At 47.8% G+C, this 15,428-nt stretch overlaps 1 protein-coding gene across 6 annotated transcripts in view; it reads right to left on the bottom strand.

The window, feature by feature from the left end:
* LDLRAD3 (low density lipoprotein receptor class A domain containing 3) overlaps nt 1–15,428 on the bottom strand; it is a 236,660-nt gene that overhangs the window by 166,045 nt on the left and 55,187 nt on the right. The window contains exon 1 of one of the 6 annotated variants that reach the window (XM_032413908.1): nt 199–493. The exons of 4 other annotated variants lie outside the window; for them this stretch is intronic. In XM_032413908.1, coding sequence (XP_032269799.1) covers nt 199–301 — 103 coding nt within the window. In that variant the 5' untranslated portion in view covers nt 302–493. Of the gene's footprint in view, nt 1–198; nt 494–15,428 lie in introns of those variants that run through there. One more of the 6 variants, XM_032413910.1, reaches the window with a different exon arrangement.

Here is a 15,428-nt window from a genome sequence, read left to right as displayed (position 1 = left end):
GGTTTCCACCCTCCTTTACTTCCTTGAATCTGTCCTCACGAAGTCACCAGTGGCCTCCTAATTGCTCAATCCACAGGCTACTGCTCAAGCTTTACCTTATTCACCACTCCACTGCAGTGGCCCGGCTGGCTCACTCACTCCTCCTGAAACTCGGCCTCCCCCACACACCTGGCTCTCTGACCATTTCCCCTCAGTCACCTGGAGACTCCTCTCCCTCCACGCATCCCTCAATGGTCTTCAGAGTTCTGCTTCCCGTCTGCTTGAGAGATAGACACGTGTTCCCTGGATAAAGCTGTCTCATCGGCCATTAGGTTCAGCTTCCAGCTCAGCACTCTCCGCTGTGACTCCGTCCTCCTCCCACAGCTGCACACTTCCGTCCCCTACTGCTCAAGATCCTTCCATCCCTAGCACAGGCTCAGCAGGTCCAAAACAGAACTCTTGATTTTTCTTCTCAACCTGCTCTTCCTGCCATCACTGGCTTTTCTGTTGGGAGAACCACCAGCCACCCTTCTCCCTCACCACCCCCCCCACATCAATCAACCAGTGCTAACTATTTCCCACCCCCATCCTTCCTCACCATCTCTACCACTCCCAACCCCCCAGTTCGAATCCTACTCTCTTGCCCGTTTTGCATTAATGGCTTCCTCGCTGACTTTTCCTGGCTCCGGTCTCGACTCCTAAAAGGCATCTTTCACCAACAGTAGAGCAAATCTGACCATGTCACTCACTGTTTCCAATCTTCTCTTGGCTCCCATCCCATTAAGGGTAAGGCCCAAAGTCCTAGGGTCAACACTGGAGGCCTGTATGTCCTGGCCAGTCTATCCTACAGTTCAGCCCTAGCCCGCCCGGGTGACTTTACAAGCTCCCATCAGACCTCCCAACATAACCTCCGCAAACCTCTCTCTTCGCTTCGCACAGTGCTCCGTTGTCTGTGTGCCCGTCTTCCCCACCATGAGTAACTTCTACACCAGCAGAGGGAGTGTGTCCTAATGTAGCCCAGAACCAAAGACAGAATGTTTGTTGGGATGGATAGATGGAGAAAGGCAGGGAAAAAAGAGAAGGAGGAAATTTTAAATAGTGTGGGTGGATTGGAAATGCCGACAGTGCTTCTTTGTGCTAAAATATTATGAAAATCATTTTCACCAAACATTTTATGGATTATTCCTACAAGTCAGGATTATTCCTCAACCCTGTGGACAGTCCACATTTGTATGCAGCTTAAGATTTATGGAACAAAAACATATTTCTTCATGCTCAGATAATAATTTGATCTAAAGTCATTTATTTAAAAAATGAGAGTGGGGGGAGGAACCAAAAATATTTTTTATTCCTATTATTATTCTCCTTCCTGAGAGGTCCATGGACCCTGGGATTTTCTACAAAGCAATCTTCATGCCTGGCTTGGCTTCACCTTCAGCCAATCAATCATTCTTCATGGATGAATATAAAATATTCAAAGGTAGCCCAACACTTTCGACCAGAACCTGACCATAACCTGAGCAGATAAGAGCCTGCCTCCAAAACTCTTGGGCAAGAGAACTTTGTGTATGATATGGGCTGTCAGCAAGATCTGGTCCACCTGCCCAGGAAACAGATCCAACCTTCCGGGATGACCCATTCTCTCAGAGCCAGCTCACAAGAAATCACAAGTGGACACGTTCGTGGGGCAGGGAAACAGAACCAGGTTCAGGTGCATCTAGCAGCTGAAAACACCTGTAAGAGTCAGCCCTGTTTCCGCTCCATACTGGGCTGGAGGCGGCCTCAGTGAAGCCTTCAGGCCTCCATCCACACGGAGGCTGATTTCCCCTCTCCCCAGGGTAAATCCCAAACCATCAGCACCCTACACTTGGCCTTTGGTTTGTTTTTTTCCGTATCCAGGGAGTAATGACAGCTGTACCAAAGACCATGGCATTCTGGGCTGGGACTCTGCTCCAGACCAGGCAAAGCAGCAAGCCTTCTGCTAGTGGAGGCAGCGAGGGGCGCCTGGTGGAATGAAGGGGCCTACAGGGGTGTGGTCAAGGCTCTGCCTCCGTCGTCAACGGCCATGGGAGCCCAGACACCCAGGAGCCTGGCAACTCCCGTTCCTGGCAGCCCTGACATCCTCGGCACCGAGAGTCCAGTTTGTTTACCAGTATGGAAGGTGGCGACTGTCCCCAGGCTCTGGGCGTGAAGAGAAGAATCCTGGCTCCAACGTGAACCTGCCAAGAGTTGAAGTAGTAGCCCTGATCTAGGAAATTCCAGCAGAATAAAGAAACATAATGAAGCAGAACTGCCAACACGGCTTGAGAGACTCTCCCTGTCCCTTCTTTTGTCGATCATGCGCCTTTATGCTGAAGACATGAGAGACCAGGGTTTTTCAAGAGAAATGAGGCAAGGGATCCAGCTTCTCACTGAATGTTGGCGGTAATCAGCTCCGACAGGCGCCAACCCCTGCCTGGCACCACTCACTTTCCTCTGCACACGACGCTTCGCCCCGTGCTACACAAATGATAATGCATTTACAGACAGCAGGGACTTTCCAGCCAGAAGGAAAAATTTCACCTAATTAAATAAAAACAAACAGAAAACCAGTGCCTTTCACCAGTGCCAAGAAGAAGATAGACTACTGATCTTTTGTGGACTTGAGAGGCAGGAATGCCAATCAAGATGATGTTCTTCCTCAATCTTTTAGAGCAATCCTCTGCGTCCCTAGCTGCAAAGAACGCCTTAAAAATCAGGAAGAAAAGTGCAAAGAAGAATGGATAAAGAAAATGACCAAGCAGGTCAGAGAACATAAAGACGGCTAATACACAGAAGGAGAGTGCACAGCCTCACTAGTAGTTAACAAATTCAAGTGGATATGCCATTTTTAAAAACAATCTGAGAGGCCAAAGCTAAAAAGATGGGTAACTCTGAGAGCTGGTGTGGATGTGAGGAAGCTGGGACTCTCATCCTACTGGTGAGAGTATAAATTGGTGCACCCTCTTGAGGCCATTTGGCAGTACCAAGCACTATTTATAGCGCTTACCTTTGGATTCCATTTCCAGGAATCCATGCTTAGGAATATATAAATGCATAGAGAAACACATAGGGTTTTTCTCCCCCTATACACCTACTTGTCACGCTCAAAACAATAAGAAGTTAAATACGGATCGAGAGAGATAGGTAAACCTGATATGCCGTATCCGTGCTAGACCACCGCCTGTAGGAAGAACATCCACAAGAGGGTCGGGGGGGGGGGGGAAGCAAGCTGCAAAACAATACATATAACAAAAGCTATTCCTGTTGATCTCTAGAGATACACATGATAATATCAGGCACCTGTCTTTACCTTCGTATCTGCAAAGTCCTAGAACATAAACTCTCAGGGAAGAACCTGAAAAGTCTCTTAAAAATAGGAGTATGTTGTTATTGGCATCTTTCCTTTGAAACGAATTCCTTAAAATATCTCCATGGTAAATATGGCTGAAGAAGTTAGAAGAGTAACCAAGATGATCCGGTTGCAAAGCACGGTAACAAATCACTCACGGGCTCGCACACGCACACGAGCGCGCACACACGCACACGCACGGCTGTTAGCATCTTTAACCTTAAGCAGCAAAAGCCAAAAGGAAAAGGTCCTCCTTGTCGCCAACTTACGACATTCAAAAAAGACGAAGCATTCCCTGAAACTTTAGAGAAGTTGGGCGAAAGCCCTTTTACATAATGATGAAACGAAAAGCCCCAAGTGTTGGCCCCCAGCTAAAAAACTAAAAAAATAAATAACCCAATAGGGAATCATTTGGAGAAACCTGGGCGTGGCTGTTTCTTAATGAGTCATTCTGGGAAATAACCCAAAGGCTTTACTCCCTTCTATTCCGTTTCGGAACACAGCTCCACTCCACAAGAGAGCTCCTGAGCCACCTTGCCACGGCCCCACGCCGCCCTTCCCTCCTGCCAGCCCCACATCAGCGGCCTGCGTGGGAGTCCGAGCTCGGACTCTGATGGAGGGGGAGAAATTCATTTGTCCGCTGTGAGGAATGCAGCGTGTCTCTCCAAGGCGTGCCGTGCTCACTGCGAGCCCACACTTACAGCTTGCTCTGGACTCCTGCTTCCTCACCACTGGATCATCCAGGTGGCAGGAGGCCCCACTTTCTGCTGGAAGACGGGGGCGCGTGCAGCAGGAGCACCGGACCCGGGAGCCCGAAGCTGGTGGGGCGTCTCTGGTCGCCAAGGTTCCGGAGTCGCCCTCTCAACCTAAGTTGGGTGGAGGGTCATCCCACAACCCACCTCCCGGGAAAGGGGACAGAAATTAGATGTTTTTAACATTGAGTGAAAGGAGCCAGACACTCCTAGTCTTGCCAGTGCAGAACGAGGCAAAAGCAGTCTCTGATGTGGGAAGTCAAGAAGAGGGGTGGGAGGACCAGGTGGGGTCACAGAGGGGCTGCTGGGGTCTTGGTAATGCTCTATTTCCTGATCTGAGCACTGGTCCCCAAGGTGTGTTGGCCTCGTGCAGATCCACCGAGCTCCCCACTAAACATCTGTGCCCTTGTTACTATGTATGTTAAATTTCTATAACAAGTTTACTTAAATAATAAAAGGAAATATTTCCAATGGGAAGCTGGCTCCCAGGCACCGACTCTGTCCTTTCTTCTCTACAGCCCCAGCCACTGGCAAATGGACTCGTCAAAGTCACGCCAAGTCCAACGGTCCCTGGTGCCATGGTGTGGTGACGGGCAGGGGACTGGCAGTGTGAGCAGTGGGGAATGGAATGTCCAGCATTTATTTTTAATTGATTTGCTCATTTTCTCCTATCAAAACAGCCTCACTGCTTTTCTCCAATGCCCAAAATGGCATCAGCCCCACCCGGATAAACCCCAAGCACGCAAACTTCTCAGGCCTGGCACAAGGCTCTGCGGTCCCATCTACTGAACCCGTCTGAAGAACGAGCCTGCAGGAAGCATCCGGAAGGCCTGCCAGGCTGCTCCAGCTCGCAATCCAAAACGAGTCTAAACCAGGGGTGTGACTCTCCTCCTCCAAGCCGACACCATATCCAGTCACCTTTGCCCTCACTCCCCAAACTCTCCTGGGGTCCGTCTTGGTTATCAGGGATACTTGGGGTCTCAACAAACTTCTCCATGTGTTTAGTTTGGGGGGTTGCCCTCTTTTGTTAAACAAAAAGGGTTTTTGTTTGTCTTTGACAAAAAGACAAACGTAGAGTTTACAGAAAACTATATGGAGAGAAAAGTGATCCAGGATGATTTATAGTCGATGAGCCCACAAAGTAGGCAACTGAAGGCTGATCTCTACCTGAAGCTAAGTGAGAAGCTGAACCTGATTCCTTCCCTCTCTCTCTCTCTGGCTCCCTCCCTCCCTTGCTACAATCATCCTTTCAAAAAGGCCCTGCCAAGTTACTACCACCACGGCCCAGATGTTCGGGGAGAAGAGCCTCAGCTCAAGGAAAGCACAGTTGGTCGTGGCTCCCCAGCAAGGAGGCTGCTACTTCCGGAGGGCACGGCAGGAAAGCACGGAGCAGCGAGGACCGCCACCCAGCCAAGAGGAGTCTCTGATCTGAAGACATCATCGGGATACCCACCCACTGCATCCTTCCGGCAACTCTGATTTATCTGGCACAACTGGGACCATCGTTTTATATAACGGTGTTACCGCATTTTCATTAAAGGCCAGGTTGATAATACCATGTATTGTGTTTCCTACACAGATATATTACGTTCCTGTCCAGCACCCCTCTGTCTGTCTCTCTCAGGTCAGTTTCTTATGTGCCCACGAAACAAACAGCTTCTGTTCCAACTTCAGACCAGAGCAACTCAATCTCCTGACACCTCCCCCACCCCGGGAAAAATCCCAAACTTGTGTAAACACGGAAAGACCTGCTCCAAGCTCAGACTGAGAGCAAGGCGGGTGGTGAGATGTGCAAGGAACACCTCAGGCCACGCTCACCCGCCCCAAGAATCACAGACCCACAGTTCAGCAGCAAGCCACAGATCCAAAAATCACACAGGAAAGCCTGAAAAAGAAAGAATCAACTGAAGACTTAAAAAAAAAAAAAGTTTCTTTATTAAGGGGGGCCGGAAAGGGGGTTCCAGTAAACCCAGACTTGATCAGCTGTCTTCCGGTGCCTTCCAGATCCTAGCAGACAACACATAAACAGGAGGAGCTGAGCCCCGGAAGGTCCAGCCTCAGGGGTCAGCAAAGCTGGTCAGTGAGAGGCCGGAAGACTTCAAGGAACAAACCTCGAACACACTCCCTTGGGGGTTACAAGCATGTGAGGAGGAGAGCAGGGAACTGATTCTATTAAACACCATCCAAAGGAAAAGACGCCCATCCTTCAAAGTCCCTCATCATAAGCAAGCTGCCAAGAGGCTGAGGGACCCTGGGAGCAAGCACATACTTTCAGGAAAACATCTGCTTTCACCAGACTCCCTCTGAATCAGGCGCTATCCTCAGTACTTATTAAAGAACAAGAGAGAAGAAAGCCCAGAAACATTTACAAGACCGGTTAGGTCTCAGGATGTCCGTACAAATAAGAACAGCATCTCCAGCCCTACGTACACCAAATATAATCATCGATGGGCAAGCCAATGTAGACACAGATCTTTTTATAGTCCAAAATTAAGAAGTAACTTCAGAACTGTCACAGAGAAACAGGAATTTAAACATCCCATGGATTTCCATTCTCTGCCCCAAGCACCGTGCTTTCTTCCTACTTTTTCCACCCACAGTGTTTCCCCAGTTCAAAATTCCCAGAGGCTCACATCTTTGATAGAGATAGAGCATTCAGAATTCCTAATCTCTAATTACTTAGACTAGAGATGGGAGGTGATCCAAAGGCACTGATTAAACTCAATAGGAGGAAACTACCTTCAAGGACAGTAGCAACAAAAAAGCATTTCGTGTTAACAACAGCCGTGGCTCCGCCCACCTTCTTGGACCACAGCTATGCAGACGATGAAGTCACACACTTACAAGTGCTGGTGACAGGCCACCCTTCCCTGCCTACATCACGGCACACCCACTGGGTGCTAGTGCTTTGTGCATGTTATTTAATCCACGTGGCGTCCCTACTGACCACATCCTATCCTCATTTTACAGATGAAAAAACTGAGGTTCAAGATGCCAAACAAGCTGCAGATCAAGGTCCATCTGGCTCACCAAACACTCTTTCCTCCACCACCATCGTGTTCCCAAGACAGCACAAACGGACCGCCTTATTATGAAGAACGCATGAGCTGCAACGCCACCCTTTCAAAGTCACAATCGGAGTCTTCTTGGGAGAGCGGAACTTCTGACACACAAATCCTAACAATTATATATCTGAAGTGTGGGAGAGCCATCCAGTCTGAAACTGGGCAACTGCTGTGTTCCCACCACCAAACTGCCTGAGCTAACGTTCTCTCTGACAATGACACTGAGCCGCTGCACCGGGTTCACAGAACAAGATGCTTATATTTAATATCGACCCGTTACCTGTTTTGTGGTAAGCATTCATTCAATTAACTGATGCATTCAATCACCCAAAAAGAACTTACTGAGCACCTCATATACTTCAGGTTGTGGCACGTACAAGGTATGAGCACACTCAAAGCCTATAGTTAACCAGAAGAGAGGACGTGCACCTAAGTCACCATAATTCTAAAACCTGGGGTCTACTGATGCCATAAGAAAAGAGTAGAAAGTGGGATGTAGGAATCACTAAAGGGGAAAAATCTATTCCAGGGAGGCACTGTGGAATGCTGCACAGCACAGTTTTCAACCAGGCTGGCTTTGCAGAGTGGGTAAAATGTAGACCTGCATTCCAGACAAAACGTTAAGCTAAGGCAGAGGCAGGAAACCCAGCAGTCACGAAGAGGAAAGAGGGACAAAAGGCTGAGAAAAGCTTTAAAAGCCAGGCTGTGGAGTTCAGGCTTCACTTCGCACACAATGAGAAACCAACAGCAACAGTCCTTTGTTTACTATTACTAAGTAATCTCTACACCCAACGTGGGACTCAAACTCACGACTCCAAGATCAAGAGCTGCGTGCTTTACTGACTGAGCCAGCCAGGCACCCCAACAGCAAGTTTTTGAGCAGAGGAGTGACATGAGGTGAGTAATACTTCAGGTAGGTTAACGTGACAGCCCCACACAGGTAGACAGCGGGGTAGGGGAGATGGTAAGAAAATCTGGGTGGGAAGCTACTGGAAATGTTTAGGCGTCTATTTGTGAACCAAAGAGTTGGGCCTTAATTTACTAACACCAACAGATAGTCCCCCTTCTAACAAGAAATATTACGAAAGGCTGGTCAAACTTAAATAAATAAATACATTGAGTCTCTATTTGCTGAAGGAGGAGACAACGCAAGTCATCAATCTTTGGCTCTAGAAAACAGCAGATGGTATTTTTGGCAGCAGATCCGCTGCCCTAGTTACACGTTTTGCTTAGGCTAAGGGTGCACTTTGTTTGCATTTCCTTAGACTGCACCACTAGAGCGCGGGGCAGGCAATCCCAAAATGTAATTAGCAATAAAGAAAGTTACACTGGGCTTCAAATTTGCTCATTCACATAACCCAGACACAAATACACCCGTGTAGAGGACATCCTTCCATCTCCTACACTCGGGGCATATTCTGAGGCCTAAGCACTCCGTACACAATCCTGACCAGTTTCCTTCAAATCTTCAAAACCCCAGAGGCAACAAACACAGATTTAAAAAAAGCAGAATCAGATTGGAATTGGTGGGTAGGATCAGATTGGAATTGGTGGGTATGTGTGCAAAGCTGGAAAATTCCTGATCCTGGTTACTGATTTCTGGAAAATAACTGCTTTGTAAGACAAACAAAACAAGCCTTCTGAAAACTATGTTTTCTTAGACCTGCCTCTTGATGTGCTTCTTTCCGTAATAATAATAATAACAAAGAGGCTCATGCAGGAGATGAAGTGACTCATGGCGTTTTCTGCAGGGATTAAATTTCTGCTACATTCTGTAAGCAAATCAATCACAGACGGAATGGCATGTGCATTTGAGCAGCACCAAACCCACTCATGGGGGTCCAAGCATGGGATAGAACAGGGCGGGAAATCCATTCTTTCCAAAGAGCTTCATTGCATCCTCCGATTCTACCTTCACCCCTTTCAAAAGAACCCTTTGGCGAGGGCAAGGGGACATCCACCTCTGTTCTACTGGAAACTGATTTTTTCAGGGAAGAGAGTGAAAAACACCACAGTCCCATCTTCTGTACTATTTTCTTAGGCTTCTTTTCAGCCAAGAGACCATGACGGTCCACAAAATTCTGCAAGGAGAATTCATCGTAGGTCTTGCTGATAAGGACTGTTCCCAAACCAGTGGACCTAAACTGGAGTCTGGAAACACTTGATTTTAATGAAACAAGGTCCATCTCAGGGCAGAAAAGGGATGTGGAGCCTAGGAAGTGATGCCAAGATACGGAAATGAGCTCTCCAGGGAAGCTCCAGGAAGAAAAAGGTGGAAAAGCAACCATGGAACAGCATGTGGGAGAAGGACAGGCGTTAGAACAGTAAGATCCGTTTCACCAGGTACCAGGAAGCAGGAGGAAAATGAAGGTGCGTACTTAGGCATTGATCTCAGGCTGCTGGAGAAGGCAGAAAAAAATACAACGGAGGGAGCTATCTGGTACAGCCCCACTCGGAGAAAAAGGCAGGCAAGAGAATGGTCGATTAAAAGAAATAAAATCACTACCATACACTATTTTCATAACCAAAGTGGTAAGAGACCGCTGTAATCTCCACAGTTGTAGTTCTGCTGTAAAAACATGTTTTTAAAAACAAGGCCTCAGTGGAAATAGAAAGTCCAAGCTGGAAAGCCTACAAGGAAAATAAAGCAGTACTTCTGCACACAGCACAGTTTCCTGCAGAAATGCAGTGAGTAAGGAGGGATTCATTTCTTAGGAAGACAAAACAAAGGTCTCAGTTCTCTGGAACATGCTTATTAATACTGAGCCAGTTAAACCTAGGCCTTTCCCAGTTGCAGTCCACCAGCCCATAAATGTTTAGTAGGAGGAGACCCAGGCACACAGGCACACACCCACCGTGCTTGAGCGCCACATACATGCATGCGTACACACAGAACACACCCCACATCTCTCACCCCACAGGACTGGGATACCCGCAGAATGGGCCATGCATTTGCAAACCCAATCTTGCAAGAGGAGCATTTCTTTCTTTTTTTTAAGATTATTTATTTATTTACTTATTTGAGGAGGGGAGGGGCAGAGGGAGAGGGACAAGCAGACTCGTGCTGAGCTGTGATCGTGCTCAGGACCCTGAGATCACGACCTGAGCCAAAACCAAGAGTCGGGACACTCAAGCGACTCCGCCACCCAGGTGTCCTGAAATAGGAGCATTTAAAGCTTTGGTCCCTGGGCTCCAGAGCTTCTGGAAAGAAGCTCTCTCCAGATTCTCTAGTCCTCATTATACTTTTCAAGCCTTGAGGTGGTCCCAAGGCCGAATGGGAATCCCACGTTCTGCAAAGCACCCTGGAATTGGGATGAGGGAGGCTTCTCTTTAGCAACAAGCCCACCTCCCATTGACAGCACCGACTCAATCCGACCCATGTTTTCCGACGTCGGCGTAGACACACAAATGGCTTTTTGAGAGAATCGAGGATTCTACCCAATTTGTTTCCCAATGCTGCCTGGTCTGTGTAGCCAAGCGTACTTTACAACTGATAAATAATATGCCCTCCCCAAATATAAACGGCTCTGATGATAATTACCATTTATTGAGTGTTCTCTATGTGCCAGATGCCTTTACAAACATCTAATATTTATAACAGCTTTAATCAAAGGAATCATTAGCTCCATTTCACAAATGAGGAAAGGCTGCTCTGGGAGGTTAACTATCTGCCCAAGGTCACATGTAGTAATTGAGGATCCGGGCTTCATACCAGGGCTGAGTCTGCCTACAATTCATTTTGTCTTCTGCCAGACTCTTTCATCCGGCCACAAAAACATGACCATGGGAAAACCCAGCCAGCTCACACCCTCCTCCCAGCACCCCACAGAACAAGAAGCCTGCATGTCCGCCTACAAGATTCTCCTGCAGGTTTCCCCCCAAAAAGAAAATTTATGAGGATTTACAAAAATCACTGGTCTGCAGAGGCTGCAAAGTGACTTCCAGTTTTAAGAACTAACAAGAATCTCCCCAGAGCCGATTATGAGGGCTGATGCAGCTCATAAAACAGACCATAAAACCATTTCTGTTATATTAGTTTTGTGTTTCTCTTTTCTAAAGGCTCGTCGGGGGGGCGGGGGGGGGGGGCTGCCGTGGAGAGGCCTTCCCACGGCCTGCGGTCTGCCCACACCCAGGGAAGCCTGAAGACTTGTGTCTTGGCCTCTTTCCTTCCTTGCCCTCATCAGAGGATCTCAAGTTGGTACAAAGGAAACATCATTAACCAGCCTCCTCTACCAGAGGGTGATCTCAGATGGGTCCCGGGAGCCAGTTCTCATTTACTTAAATGATTGAGATCTCCAGTTACTCAATCCTGCAACACCGGCCAGCAGCTATAATTGCAGAGCAGGTAGGCTAGACTCACCAATCTGCCAATGTGGTGCCAGCTAACGTTGCAAATTACAGGGTATAAATTTAGCAGGGTGGGTCCTGACACACATTCTTGCAAATTACATGTTCCCTCGCTCGTAGAAAGCGCATTAATTACCCCGGGTGCGTGCACTGTTTTCCACTTACCGGGGGCTTTCAGGAGAGCTTGAGAGCAACTCAGAGTAATCTGCAAAGATTAAAGCATAAATAAGTAATGCCCACTGGGGAGGTGAGACTTTTCCAAAGCTCCAGAATTGGGATTGTTAACGTTCTCCCCACGGATAGAAAGCCCTCTGTGTGGAGTTGAAAACGGACTGACCTGAATCGAGACCCAAATAGGGGACCGGGAGAGCTGAAAACTGAACATGCTGGTGATGTAAGAGCAGCAGCTTCGTTCCTCTTGCAGGGAAAGCGATGCTTTCCCCGCAAGAAGAATGCGCATCAGGTGCAGCAGGGCAGATGCGGCCCGAAGTGAGGGCTGGACCCATGGGCTCGAGCCCATCAGATTTCACCCCGTGTAACAGAGCACTGCCTACGTGCCAGGCACTGAACCGTGTGCACGAAGCCTGCATTTTCACTGATCTGTCCCTACAGCCGCACGAGGCAGGAAGGAGCTAGTGCCAACTTTATGGAGGAGGGAAACCGAGGCTCAGAAAGTTAAATTCCTTGCCCAAGGTCACACATAATCAGAGAGTAGTGGAACCAGGTCTGTGTGACACTCAAAGTCCTGCTCTGCAACACAGGAACCCCCGCAGATGCTCGTCAGGGCTCTGGGGGAAAGAGAAAACGCCCCCCCCCCCCCCCCCGCTCATTCAGTGCCTCAGATGGGCACACAGCTCGGTGCCTTCACGGGAGCTGTTCCATCTAATTCTTAGAACAGCTCTGGAAGGTGTCCCATCCCCTCGACTGCATCCATGAGAAACCAAGGCCAGGAAAAGTCAAGATCATCCAGCTCCTAAGTAGCAGAGCCCAAAATTTAACCCCTCTAGAAGAGCTCCTAAATTCTTTTCCCCTCACTGGAGTTAACTGTAAATCCAATAACCAGGCAGTCTGTGTGCTTCAGGATGAAAGGGGGCCAGAGTGCTGGAGCTAGAGGACTATATGAAATGGGACTGCGCACAAGGGCCCCGAGCCCATACTTGCAGCGGGATGGGGAGTGAGCTGGCCGTTTTCAAGGCACAGCTATCGTAGACGCTGGTGGCGGGTTTTTAAGTTACTCGGTTGGCATTTCTCCTTCTGCTTTACCGGAATGAGCTCTCAACGGCTACCATGTAACTGGACTCTAATCAGGGGTCCTTCCCTCTCCAGCCAAAGGAAGGCTATGTGATCGAAGCTGAACTGAAACGAAGTCTCCTTCCCTGAGTGTGACTTCTCAGGCAAGAGGCAAAGGCACCGAAAACAGCCCATTCCTTCCAAGAAGCAGACGAGGCAGGACTCTTTTTACTGTAAGACGAAATCTCTCTGACACGACCCTGCTTGGAAAGCTCACAGGTTTCCTGATGGAAGGGATTCCACTGTAGCCAGAAAGCAAGGCTGAGAAAACGCAGGTAGTATGGGAGGAAAGCAACACATGAGTTCCCTAAGATCTGCATACAGTCTACACTTCCACAGAAAAGGGATCTGGAAGGGAGCGTGGCTGGCTTCCAGAGACACGCGCTCACTCCGAGGAGACACTGCCCCGACTGACCAGATACGTTAAGATCAGGCCTTCCTAAAAGTGACTTGTCACAGCCAGACCAGCATCTTGTCGCATCTAATATCGATAGGACATTTCCTCTCAGTAATCATCATTTGGTGGATTAATTAAGCTTGGAATTCCTGAGCTCTCAAGGTCATGACCTCAATCCTGACTCCAGGAAATTGCACATTCTTTGCCATAATTGGAAATGTGTATGGCTTTACCTAACAAAAATGTGTACGGTAACCTAATAACACGTGCAAGGTTACATTGCACCAGAAGGCTAATGAGTAAAGCTGACAACTTGTACAGGAAATGGCTGTCCTTATATTAATAAATATGTAGGAGGACTGTGAGCTTCTGTTGTATAAATATCACCTTATTACTTAGGTGGTCACTCTCCCATCCTTTTCTACTAAAAAGTGGGAAGCAATGGGGTAGGTACACCATAGGGGCCCTTGACCCACTTAACCAGGCCAAGATAAAAATCAGCGGAAAGCCATTTATCTGGAGCAACAGTTGTGAACTCCTGAGGCCCTTTCTGTGAGGTGAGACTTACTGCCCTGCAGCTAGGTAAGATTCTGGGGGACCCTCCCCAGTCTGGGAGAGGCCTGACACCTGGATTGGGAAAATCCAGTATGGCCCAGGGTGGGTGCTAAGACAAAGAGCCAGAGCCTTTTAAAAAAAGCAGGGAGGAGGGCAGTTAACTGAATTTTCAACAACAAATAACAGGAAAAATAGCAATAAAAGTTATTTCTCACAATTTTATTTTAATTTTTTTGGAGGTCCCCCTGAGGTATTTTTCACAATTGTAATGGGGATGGAGGCCATCTGTCATACAAAGTAGGCTGCACTTTGACTCTCAAAAGACCATTTCCGCCTAATAATTCGATTAAAAGATATTTCTTTGATAAAGACAATGCACAGTAATGCATAAATGGAGCTTTTTAAAGACGTCCTCCACAGAACCTTTCTGTGGTAAGTGGCCTCGAGTGTGCAACTTGGAAATACGATAGGTACTTTCCATTGTGAGCACGCGTCAACATGACACTCAAACCTCGAAACATTATGGATTTAATACCTGAACGGTCAGACTCTGGAAGACAACCACCTTCTCCTCAGAGTCATTGTTTTCTCCAAGCTCTCTTTCCAACCATAACCTGCTTTTCCGGGCATGTTCCTGACAGAGAAGGTCCCACTGAACTGCTAGAACACGCAGCCCTGGGGTCTGGGTAAACCAGTTCTACCGTGCCAGCAGCCAAGACTTCCTCCAAGAAGCAAGGGCTCCACTAGAATGTGATTGTCCACATCCTGGCTTTACCAGGTCCTGCTGCTTCACCTCAAGGCTGTCTGAGTCATCCTTCCTTCCCTCCTGTATCTGACTCTTCCCCACTCTGCCTGGACCGTTACGGCAGCTTCCTACCCAAGCGCTGGGCCCCTGAGCTCTTTCCCCGCAGAGACTCTTCACACTGAAGACTGATCACATTGCTGTCCGCACACCATGTCTCCCCCCAGGTCCTACATCCAGAACCCCGCGGGCTACAAGACTCTCGGCCTCCATGACTGAGGTTTCACTTACCTTTTTACCCGCCTCACAAGCTACACTCTAGACACCCCACATAATCGCCCATTCTCTAAACGTGCTTTTTAACAGTATGAAATATTTCAAACATATAAAGAAGTAGAGATTTTAACATAGTAGTAGACTCATATACCTAGACCCCCACATTCACAAACACTAATATTTTGCCATATTTCATCTTTCTTAAGGAATAAAACACTACTGAGATGGATGGTTGAGAGGCCCCTCCCAACTATCATCCCAGAGGTAACGACAATCCTGGTGTGTATCTTTTTTTTTTTTTAAGATTTTATTTTATTTATTTGACAGAGAGAGAATGCGAGAGAGGGGACACAAGCAGGGGGAGTGGGAGAGGGAGAAGCAGGCTTCCCGCCAAGGGCAGGAACGACTGAGCCCCCCAGGCGCCCCATGTGTATCTTCTTTCTGTTTTCTACTTTTACCACACATGCATAATTCAATCACATGTGCATTTTATATATATACTATATATTTATATATACACCGAAATATAACATACATATGGGTGCATATATATATAATGATGTACATACACACACTATATACATATATACTACATGGACAAACAGATAAACATACAGTTTTTGAGGTTTTAAAATAAACTCAAGTGGCCTACATC

The sequence above is a fragment of the Phoca vitulina genome, unplaced genomic scaffold, assembly GCF_004348235.1.
Source record: "Phoca vitulina isolate PV1807 unplaced genomic scaffold, GSC_HSeal_1.0 scaffold16, whole genome shotgun sequence".
Taxonomy (NCBI): Eukaryota; Metazoa; Chordata; class Mammalia; order Carnivora; family Phocidae; genus Phoca; species Phoca vitulina.
Note: the sequence above shows the minus strand (reverse complement) of the source record. Positions and strands in the feature narration are given on the sequence as shown.